Source organism: Pongo abelii, chromosome 1, assembly GCF_028885655.2.
Source record: "Pongo abelii isolate AG06213 chromosome 1, NHGRI_mPonAbe1-v2.0_pri, whole genome shotgun sequence".
NCBI classification, from domain to species: Eukaryota; Metazoa; Chordata; class Mammalia; order Primates; family Hominidae; genus Pongo; species Pongo abelii.
In genome coordinates, this window is record NC_071985.2 from 151,027,545 (window position 1) to 151,040,163 (window position 12,619).

Genomic DNA, 12,619 nt, shown 5'->3' on the forward strand with positions numbered 1-12,619 from the left:
CCAGTGATCCAGAATTTAAGTCAGTATGTAATCAGCATGATACTGAGGGTTATTATCTGATATTTATTCGTCATAAAGGTAGATGAAGGCGGAGAAAAAATGGCATTGCATTACACTGTAATATTAAAGTTACTAATGCCTTTTAAAGTAGTTTACTCATTCTACCATAATCATGTGTGATATAAACATCTGCTTGCATTCTGTGGATTCAGTTGTAAACTTAATTATATTTTATTTAATCGGCGAACGCAGTTTGTCTTATGAACATCAAAAGAAACAGAACTAAATATGAATGAAATTAACAAACATTACTCACTAAAAAGCTTAACATAGAAAACAGGATACCCCCAAACATATGTAACTTTCAATAAACAGTTTACAGACAAAACTATGTGTAATTTTTTTTTACTTTTATACTGAACAAAGAGCAATAAAGCTGGTTTTAACACACAAAGCTAAATTATTTATGTTAGAAGTTAATGCCCTAAATCACCAATGTGTCATATTAAAAGGTTCCAACCAACCTTCTGAGCCAGCTGATTCACCCAGTGTGAGGTACAGTTGCTAAGATCGGGGCCCTTAGGATTCCATGTTCCAGTGGAAATCATGCAGAGATATGAGGCAGTTCCTACAACAGATGTAGAAAACAACAGTAAAATTGAAACCATTTTTCTGCATGCATTCGAGAAATCAGCTATGATGATCCTGCTCTGCATGTTAAATTTTGAATAAACTCTAATGCAAGTATTTGACAATAAGTGACAAAAAGTAGGGTGTAATGCAGATTATAAATGTTAAATATGAAGTCAGCATAGAAATATTATGTATTTATGGCAAACAAACAAAACCCCTTAATTTTCTTGGGACTCATCCAAAGTGATGCTTATAATGAGAAAGGCAGCTGTAAGGAAGACTCACTAGAGTCTTGGGGCAAAAATCTCAGGCTTGACCTAGGTCTCTGAAAGGGAGAGGTAATTTATAGTGCCTGATCTTAAATGACTTTTACAGTTTAAAAAACTTTGTCCATAGATATTATATTACCAAAGTACAAAAATAAAGTTAGCTACTGTAAACATCGCTTTCTTCGAATAAAATCACTTCATTGTAATATAGAACCTACTTACTAAATTGAAAAATATATGCATGGTAGTTTATAGAAAATACCTCTTGTTCCCTTGGGGCATGGTCGTTCAACCATCATTCCCCTTTGTGTCTGAGGCCACTTTATCCCCTTGGAGTCTAATGCTTCACAGAATCTCTCTGGCAGGGGAAAAATATTTGTTATAGGTGGAATTTTGGTTGTAGAAACTGCTGGAGGTGGTTTTGTCCCTTTGCTTCCTTCCTGTGATCCAGCTACAGTTGTGCTCATGGGGCCTTTCTGTGAAGTAGTGCTTGTGGTTGATATTGTGGTTTTGAACAGCTCAGCTGAAGAAGTTATTGTCACAGCTGTGGTAGGCACTATGGAAAAAAGATGAGTATATTAATCTCAAACACACACTTGCACTCACATACAGTCATGCACACGTGGAATGTGTGCATGCACACACACACACAAAACCCTACCCATCTGTCTGCCCACAAACCAAGGAAATGAGAATTACTGACAATATCGCTCATAAGAATAAATCTTTTCATCTGTTCCAATTTATTTATACTGATGCTAAGAGAAGGTAGGTAGTTTAGGCTTTACTATAGCGTTTGCTGTATGACTCTTTATTTCTCAATGAAATATGTGACAGTACAGTTTAAGTAAAATTTCATCACATACTGTTTAACAGGAAATGTGGGACAGTTTAATTTAGAAAAATTCTATTGTATAAACTCACATTCTATAAGCAATCAAATTCAAAGCATTAACAAAACTGTGATGATTATATATAATTAGGACGATAAAAAAATTTAAAGTCACCCACTTTACATATTGCAAGAAAATAAATACTGTGACATCTTTCCACCCAGCAGCCGTTCCTGCCTGAGCATGATCAGCATGCCTGATTAGATTCAAACAGAAGATAAGCTTGGCATGCTTGTGCTGTTTTATTAAGGAAACATCTCAGGCTTCGGCATCGTTACCTCGGAAAAGGTAGGCATGAAGAAGCAGCTAGTTCCAGTCAGAGGTGGAATCTCTTACCAAGATAAAGCATCAGATCAAATCATGCCTAATTCAAACCAACCCTTCATATCTTAGTCACCCTTAACAGAGAATATAAACGAACTATCGTTACACATTTAAAAGCAAAAATGTTTTCATTATTTTTAAAGGTTATTTTTGCCTTCCAGTGTTACTAAACTTAAATCCACTAGGTTTAAGAAATAGTGGAGCTCAATGTTTCTTCCATTAATTACCATTGAATTAATTTAAACAACAACAAAAATCTGTCAGTAAAAATTTAATACTACCACTTAAAAACTGTTGGAGGAAATCACACAAAAGTTGTATCAACATTTACAGATTATTGGCTCTTAAAACCTTACATATATGATGCCTTAAATTTAAATCGTTGTAGTAGAGCAAATGAAAAATAGCTATGTTTTCAAATCATCTTAATAAAATCAACTTATTTTACACTTTATCTACACGAGATAATAAGCTAGAATATTAGAATTTATTAGAAAACAAGTTCATATTATCACTGATATGTTTACTATTTTAAGCTGTGGTCCATCAATCTTTCTTTATTAATTCTGACACTACTGAGAGTAAACTACAAAAAAGTAGTGTGACATGTTTCTAGTTCTTTAGTAGTTACATACTTCTTGTTACCAATAAGTACACTATACACGTTTTATTCCTTTTCCCCCTCTATCTCAAGAGAAACTTCTAAAGCATGTGTTTTATTTCCAGGGCATAATTTATTGACCATATGAGAGATGCCTATGTACATTAGTCAAACATCATGCCTAGCCAGCTGCTGCAGAAACCTATTCAAACCTGTCTATCTTTTCTTTAAAGCACTTGCTTGACACCTTGTTAAACCTCTGTAATTTCCTTTTGATTACAATGCAGCCAGGCTTTCAGTGCTTTCTCAATTAACATTTGTCAAAAGCATCACAATCTTTTGCAGAAGTGTCAAATGACTGCTGCTGAATCAAGCAGCTGCTGAATCAAGTCTTAAAGGGTAGTCGGGAATCAGAAAAAAGAAGGGGGCAGAGCAAAATGCTTGAGTGCTACACTACCTGATATATCCCTTGACACTGTACTAACTAGTACATATTTAATCACTGAAATATGTATTAATACTACAATTAGTGATTTGTTAGCTAAGCATTAGTCGAGATTCATAATAATCGAGTCAAGGTAGACAATAAAAGGACCTCAATTAAATGTGCAAAATTTCATGCAACATTCTACAGTCATGTTTCCATTTTTTTTTTTTGATAATTTATTTTTATACCTTTTCACCCTTTTTTTTTTTGAGGCGGAGTCTTGCTCTGTCACCAGGCTGGAGTGCAGTGGTGTGGTCTTGGCTCACTGCAACCTCCGCCTCCCGCGTTCAAGCCATTCTCCTGCTTCAGCCTCCCGAGTAGCTGGGATTACAGGCACCCACCACCACACCCAGCTAATTTTTGTATTTTTAGTAGAGACAGGGTTTCACCATATTGGCCTGGATGGTCTCGATCTCCTGACCTCGTGATCCGCCCGCCTTGGCCTCCCAAAGTGCTGGGATTACAGGCATGAGCGACAGTGCCCAGCCACCTTTTTACCTTTTGATCACCAAAATAGATTAAAGGGAATCAACTTATTCTTCAAAAATAAATCAGTGAAATATTGGGATATCATGAAAATAAACATGATCATAAAGCTTAAAGTGACAAAAATAAATCTTTTAGAGGTACACATAGAATTTCTGGGATTTTGGAAGGTTTAAGTTTAGCAATACCAGAAGAAAAGCAACTTTTGTTCTGATGTGAAGGCTAGAAATGCAGATATATTTCTAAAAATTATTATTTACTTCCACAGGTGGAAATGGCCCAAATAGGGCATCTGGTAATGATAAAAGCATATGTTGATTTAGCATTTATGTGCCAGGTGCTATGCCAATCACCATTCATGGATAATCAGATCATCTTATTTAATCCTTACCACAACTCCATGAAGTAGGCACTATAATTATCTTCCTTTTACAGATAAGGAAACTGAATGATGAAGTTAAGTAATTTGTTTAAGGTCACTTTCCCATACTCTTAAATGCTATGATCTTACTTGCCTAGTTACAGATTTTCATAGACTCTAGAAAAATATGGCATCCAACAAGTAACCTTGCAGTTATCTGGGAACATTTAACTGACATGCTGTTCTGTGTAAATCTCTAAAAGAATAACAATTTGGAAAGAAAGTATAAGACTAGAATAACAAACAATGAGAAGTTCCATAATGAAACATGGCAAAAGGTTCAAAACTCAAGAATATCCTATAAATAATAATAGAAAACACAACTCACAATAGAAATAGAACTCTAATCCAAACCCTTTTTTATAGAGCTCTATTTATCCTGATGCTGTATCATGCACTCATGCAGTGACTTAGGATTCTACCTACCATTTATCATTTGAGTAGAAACAAAATACCTAAGAAATGATGCTAATAAACGTGCTTAGTAAGTACCCATGAAGATTTTAACTAACACATTACAGAATGGTTCAGTTTACTCTGGTTATGTACTGAGAACTTCTATTTATTACCAGGGTTTTCCTCCATGAAAGGGTTTGAAGACAATAGCCATTTATGCTAAGGGTAATATTCTCCTCATTGAGGTCCAAGAACTCACCCTCACCCACTGTTCACGAAATGAACTCTAGAGTTTCTGTAGCTTGGTAAAGCAAAAACGAGCACCTATTCAACTTGCCCCTGTTCACTGTCTAAAAACACTGATCATCTTTTGTACAGCATTCTTTATCAGTGAAAAGGTATTTCCGGAAGTATGTATTCTATGCTATGTATAAATAAAACTGGCTCTCTTTATGAAAATATTTTCCTGGTATTACAGAAGTGTATCCCATCATTAATTAGCCTAACACAAATGTTGAGGAACTGCCAAAAGCCAAGTAAAAACACATCATTTTCTTTATAATATTTGGGATATCAGATGTGCAGACAGATTAAGTAAATATAAAGCAATTCAGATTAAGAAATGGAAAAGAGTTAAAACAGGACTGGAAAGAGTTTTTCCTAAGGCCATTCCAGAGAGGGAGAAGGTGAAAGAGGAAAACCAGACCTCGTGTAGGGGAGTGGAGCAAATGAACTATGCATGGTTCACATAAAGCTCAAAACTCACCAAAAAAAAAGATTAGGACACAAAAATAATATGCGTGTGGTTTTAGGAATGAAAAGGCTTGGATTTATAAATGGGAAAAAGTATTGAAGCTAATATATTATTAAACAGTCCACAATGAAAAATGATATGAATAATGAAAAAAAAGAATGGATAATTTTACAGCACAATTTATGCCTTGGCCATATATGTGATAGCAAATCCAGCACAGATGACTTGAACTACGAATTTCAGCAAAATAAATCAATCACTACTTTATGACAGGCAAAAGACCTCATTTCTCTGATTGCTCTGTTCTATTAGTTTCTTGGATCTTGTTTTTGGAAAGTTGACAGTGGCTTATTGGTTTGACCTAAATTTGTGGGCCAGAATAGTTCTGCAAGACCCCACCTACATGCATATAGGTAGCACACATCTTGGATGAGAGAGACAGGAGTCTCTAAATGCATCATATAAATTACAAGGAGAGAGAGAGAGAGAGAGAGAGAATGAATACCGGTCAAACAACAGTGAGAGAAATTTAGGTCAGATAATACTTTTCATCACTGAGGGCTGAATAAGGGGTCAATATGAATTTTCATGTTCTGGGACTATTTAAGAATGGCTATTTTGGATGACAAAACATCATAGTTGTAGGAACATACAGTTGCTACATCTGCCAAAGCTTCTCATTTTCAAGGCTGTTAACTGCTCTTTCCAAAAGCATCTAAACTATCAAAGACTTTTCATCTAAAATGGATCAAATTATTTGCTAGAATATATGACACATGTGGAGGATGACATTACTAACCATCTTTGTATTCGCTGAAGTACTTTGTGGCAAGTAGATGGGTAATGTTTTCATTTGTTGAACTGAATTATACTCACTCAACTTTATTCACAGTTCTTCAGGTTGTTGCCTGATTATGAATTTGCGATTTGTAAAACATTTTTTTTCCTTTCTTTTTTTTCTGAGGATGACAAAAAACTTACTGCTACCCAAGACAAATCTAACAACTGTGAGACTAACACAGGCTACAAAAAGGTTAACATAAGGATCAATATAATTTTAGCCAATGCCAATACAAGTCTGTCAATGCCTTAAGTTTGCCTTTTGACAAACCTATAGGATAAAGAAGCACCACTGTAGTAGCAGCTTTTGGAAAAACAATTGAAATAGATGAAACAAACCAAACTGCTGCCTCATGAGCAAACATATGTATACATTTTTAAATAAATGATTCCAAGATACTATCAATAAAACTATATGCCCTAAAAGATTTCATTGTTATAAATTTAACAATGAACATTACTGCTACAACTATAAGCCAAAAAATACAAACGTAACCTGATTTAGGGAAAAAGGGGCTACACACTAAGTCAGTGGATCATTATTGTTGTTATATAAGCAAAACTCACGTATTTTGATATTCTACAATAACTCAAATTAGAAATTCCATGACAGAGAGCTGTGACTTCTGCTTTTGAGGTCCTGACCGTATGACAATATTTAAAACTGATTAACAGCATATCTTAAAATATGTATGGGTATGTGTTTGTTATGAACATATTTAAGTGTGTGTACTTGCATCGCTTTAAGAGAAGAAAATAATAATAATAATAATAATAATAATAATAAAAGAAAAAAAAAGAGAAGAAAAAATATATTAGTCTCTGCCCCACCCTATTGAAGATATTAATTTAATCACTCCAAAGAACTTACTAGTTCCTAAAATTTTGAAATAATGCAATAATTTCAAGATTAACTCAGTAAATTAGGATATTAATTCAGATCTTAAACACACACTGTTCAAATAGAAGACTTACAAACAGTGCAAGCTCTATAATAATACATTAACAAGTTATTCTTTCATCATGAGTATGAGATAATCTTGTTTTAATGAAGTATTCATCATCAAAAATTATTTCCCACAAAATTGAACTCACTTAATAAACCAAAGTATATTTCCAAAAATTTAGCATTACTTTCTAAAGTAATGATCCTCCATAAAGAGAATATAAATCACACAATGCTAGCATATCTGTCATCACAAGCCATCACTTGGGATCATGTAAAGCTTGGTTCATATGATTGTTAAAGTCACAGAAATATTGACTTAAAACTGTCACTAATTTATCAGAAAATAAAAACATGTAATTTTACATGATAATCTAGAAAAATATTGGATGGCTCCCTCTCCTACTCAGAGAACAGACACCAAAACTTTAGAACGCATATATCTGGCATTGTACATCAAGCCTAGCCATTCTCTTGGGACTTCCTAACACACGTTTCCTTTAACCACTGGTGCCAAGAAGTTAAAAGGTCTGCACATAGATTGTAATCAATTCAGCAGTCAAGTAGGGGAAAACAACCAAACAAAAAAACACTGCTAACAGGTTTCTGGTTAGTATTATATTTTTAGCAATGAGAAAAGTTTAAACTGACCAATAATGCCACAATTTCTTGAAGCCAACATTAAAATGAAGAAATTGAGAAAAAGAAAACGAAGCATAATAAGGCTAAAATGTACCACAACATTGTCCTTTGTCCTTTAACTATGAAAAGGGGAAGAAAATAGGAAAAAAAAATTAAGAAGTCTTTAAAAAGAAAAATGCTTTTCACAAAATGACATAAGCATTAGCAAGTAAACATGCTTACCTTGGGCAGGATCAGGTGGACCAAACTCCAGAGAATATCGTAAAATGAAGTTATTGTTCCACACGTAAAGTTGGTTATCTCTTGGATTGTAATCCACTGCAGCAATATACTGATACTGGTTGGGGAAGGGAACATCTACATATTCTCCTCGGTTTAATCGGGTATTATAAATGTAATCAATTGAGTTCTTGCCTGTTTCACTTTCATTGTCTTGATAAACTGACCTAACCACATAGAGGACTCCGCATATCATAAAAGCATTTGATGCGGCACGTTTGTCGTATACAGTCTCCCACGTTGCTTCAAATCGAAGAGTGTATGGATTCAACTGGCTAATAACTATCATGCCATTGTTCTGTTCAGTGGCATAAATGACCCATAAGCCATTTTCATCAACTGCTAGGTCGATATCAGTCTTTCCTCCCCATCTGTATGGTGAGGTATCATGGTAGTTGGCATAGTTAATTATGGCCTCGCCACTCTTAATTCTAGTCCTCAAGTCAAATTTCACAATATTCCTCGTTCTTTCTTTGTTAAAGAAGACAGCACCATCATATACCACAAATCCAGTACCATCTACTCGATTTGGAAGTTTATATGTTGTTGTTTGGCGACTATTTTGGAAATCTTCTAAAGAAGCATATTCTATTAAAGTATCGGTACGATAGGGAGTCCAGGGCATGAAATAAATTTTATCTGCAGCCTGAAGAGGGTCCTTGCACCAAGCACCTGCCTTTTGTTCAGCTTCATATATACATGGTGAGTCCACAATTGCTTTCAAGGTCCCAGGACACACAAAAACTAACAGTTACAGAGAAAAGACAAAAATTAAGCCAAGTTAAAAAATTACACAGGCAAACACGTTTCAGTGATCACAAATCAAAAGGGAAAAATTCACATTATTAGCATTCAATTTTACCAAAATTTATACTTAATACAAATACTACCCTTCTTTTCTAAAGTTAGCATAATCAGTGTATCAGGGTACAAAGTAACTGGAGTTTATGTTTATTTTCACTAACAAAAGCCTAAGTTTAAGATCATTTATAAATGGTCTGACAATTTAAATTTTTGCTATGTTTTCATCTTATAATCTGTTAACCTATGTTTTAAAAGTTTGAGCTTTTGCACAACAATATATATTGCATTTTATTACAAACATTATACCTTTCAACCCCCTACTTCACCTATGAGCCCCCAAAAGCAAAACCATGAAATAAGGCAAATAAAACAGAAAACCCAATGTGAAGACTTATTTAGAACTTTTACATAAGTTAGACTGAAAACAAAGGTGCTTCAATTTGAGGAACATAGATATTCGGAAAATGCAATTAGGAGCACAGAAAAGTAAATGCAAGAAAAGCAGTGATGAAACAATCAGGAGACCCTGTAACCATGGCATGCTATGGAGAGGGTTCTGGAAGCCAGGCAAGATGACACTTTAATTATAAGAAAATATCCAAGGGTGTCAGAAAAAGAGATAAAGGGTAAAAAAGAAACAGAGAAAGGGCAGTTCCCCCTCGCCGACTTCAGAATTTTTACCCCATCACCAGGTTTAGCAGTCATACAATTTCATTGTAAACAGTTGACTTCCTTATGAGGTGGCATTTATGAGATCCTGCTGATTATTTTAATACAGGAGTGTTGTGGGGAGAGGGGAGGGAGGAGGTTAACATCCATAAGGCACATAACAGGGAGCTGGGGTTCAGACTGTATGTTATTTACCTTTTTGCTCCACTTCTATTTTAAGCATCGGGAAGAAAAATAAAAAAGGTGCAAGGAAAAAAGAAAAAAGATTAAAATAAATTGACTATTAGTCTAAGACTGAATTCGTAACAGATGCTAAATATAGGAAGAATTAAGAGCTGTACTACTTTGGATAAAGAGAAACACACAACAGGAAAACCTAGCAGGAGAAAGATTCTAAAGTTACATAAAAGAACATGGATCAATCATTTTAGGAGATTAAGGAGGCAATACAAATATGTTGGCATGTTGCTTCACTTAGTGTACCTGAATAAATAATGAAACTCTTCACTAATGCATGGTATACATACTCTTGCCTTTCCAAAGTCACTCAGCATTCTTACCAAGTTTTACTTTCTATATGTATGCTATAGACATAAATGCATGCATAGGTACATCATCCCCATTTATCTTATGTGAAATCAATTATTAAACTAACTTTAGATAAGCATAACAATAGAAAAATACATTTATAAAAATCACAACTTAATTTTGGAGTTTAGATCAAATTTAATTCTGATGTGGTTACATGTTTTTCATAGATATTTACTAAGAAGAAATATATAATTATGCATCCCAGTATGTTTCAATTGTTTTTCTACTATTTTCTATTCCTAGATAAATTAATTTTAACCATTAAAAAAGCCTCCTCTTTAGGAATATATAAATATCCCCCCACCACCAGTAGAGATTTTGAAGAGGAGGGTAAGGTAGTACCTTTCTTCCCCACTAGGAATTAGTATATTTACTTAGTTAGGTTTACATATACATTTTAATATAAAATTCTTATTAAATTTTCTATATTATATATCTCAAACTTGTAATACTAAGTCTATAAAAAAAAGTAAGCAAAATACATACAAGGGAAAAGCAAGCACAGTAGGCAAGGAGAAAAAGGAAGAAAGAATTATGGTTAGATTATTATGACAATTCTACCATCATCAATTTACATAGAAAGCAAGCTAGCATGCAACAACAATCATATTGAGCATTCAAAGCAAATACCTTGACTCCACAGACCTTATAAAAAGTAAATGCTTTCATAAAACAAACCTGATTAGTAGAGTTATATGAGGAAAAGAAAAAAAAAACTCCTACAGTTTCAAGAAACAGATTATGCAGTTAGGAAGGGGGCTATGTAAGATCCTTGTTGGTAAACCGTATTCTAATACTTACAAACCATAAAATACTACTTTACATTGTATATAGGTTTGAAGTATGTTGCCTAAATTTCATAAAATGACAAGACTGATGTCTGTTTCTCCCTTTTCTGTTGTTAAAATGCATTAAGGTGTGCTAATACTGCGTTTCCAAAATGTACTCAGAGTAGTGCACATTTTATTAAGATCTTAGTTTGATTAATTTTTAAAAATTACAATAATTCATCAAGATTAACTGTTGACCTTCTGAAACACCTATGGGAAAAAACATCACACGAACATTTTTGCCATAGGAATGGCATACAACTTTCCCCAGTCAACTTGGTCTATGTAACCACTTTCAGGAAACATACTTGCTCTATAATGTGTAATTCTGACTACATCTGAAAAACAAGAAATTCAACATTACTGTCTTGAAAACAACACTTTTGTATAAACCACTAGTCCTAAAATTACTCCTCAGCAAAGAGCAATATTATACCTGCTTAGAATCAATAACGGAAGGGCGTGGTGAGAAAATGAGGATAAGAGAAATCATTAGCATTGTGACTACTCAAACTACATTTATATACAGCTGTACGCTTTTTTCCCCTAAGGAAAGGATAATTTTACTGAAATAAATTAAATGTAAAGGATGGAAATAATACATTTTAAAATGTTTATTTAAAAAAGAACTTAAAACAAGTTCAATAGAAGATGTAGAAAGTGTATTTTGCTTTCCATTCATTGAAAATGGCTAAATTTTATTATTTGATAAACTAAAATTACAATGTAGTTAGTGAACAGAATATCAGTCTTTATTTACTTGAGACTTAATTGATATCACATATTAAAGGAAAATAAATGTAAATTATATATTGTATATATTTTATAATTCTGTTGAAAAGTAAGTAACACTCAAAAGTAAAGATTTAAAATATTATAAACCTTTGATGATTAATGAATCATATAAGGAAAATATTGCTCTTTACAACAAAAAAGTCCCTACGTTATTATTTTTATGAAAATCAAAAGGACAGACATCTGTGAAACCTGCCAAAATTCTATCAGTAGAAAAGTACAAAAATACAATAAAATTAATATAATCAGTATTCTCCATCACATGCCAAATATATACTACAACTTGTCGTAAGAGCCGTATGAATTAACAATACACTTACTTTTCTTTAGACCAAACATACAAGTATATGACCCACGAACATCAGTGGAGGACTACATGGATATGCACGACAAGAAATTAACCCAAACTACCTACACAGCCTACATACTCTGTATGTGAAGTGACACACTATTTCATTGAATAAGCATGTTTATTCATTAATAATGATTTAATCAATAATAATGGCTATTTTTCATATTAAATAAAATTTGTGGCTAATATTATAGTAGTTTTACAATGATACTTTGAAATAAGAGGTACAAAAATCAAAACCAAATCCTGCCTGCAGGATGCAAAATTCCAATCTGATTACTCTGCTTTATCCTCCAAGATCTTTATGACTTCTTTCAAATATAAATATATGCAATTCCTAACAGTCTGGCAATGACAATGGATACCCTGTATATGTGCACTTTTGACATGGATATTAACTGGGCAAGTACAAGCATCACATATAATGCATGTGCCTGTTTATAAACATACAAAAGTAAACAAAGTAACAGCATTTCTAATGTTCTCTGTTGAGCAAATTTCTTTTAAAATTTTCAGAAGTCATGAAAACCTTCTGAAATTGTTTTATAATAGGACTTAATTGGAATATATAAGATCCTGGAGGATTTGCTGTTGATAGAAATTGGTA

The 12,619-nt window shown here is 33.5% G+C and overlaps 1 protein-coding gene across 50 annotated transcripts in view; it reads right to left on the bottom strand.

Annotated features, from left to right (window-relative positions):
- ADGRL2 (adhesion G protein-coupled receptor L2) overlaps positions 1-12,619 on the bottom strand; it is a 577,862-nt gene that overhangs the window by 40,845 nt on the left and 524,398 nt on the right. For all 50 annotated transcript variants that reach the window (XM_054532529.2, XM_063711500.1, XM_063711525.1 and 47 more), the window contains 3 exons: positions 7,915-8,715; positions 1,165-1,458; positions 525-628 (listed from right to left, as the gene is read on the bottom strand). In XM_054532529.2, coding sequence (XP_054388504.1) covers positions 525-628; positions 1,165-1,458; positions 7,915-8,715 — 1,199 coding nt within the window. The remainder of the gene's footprint in view (positions 1-524; positions 629-1,164; positions 1,459-7,914; positions 8,716-12,619) is intronic.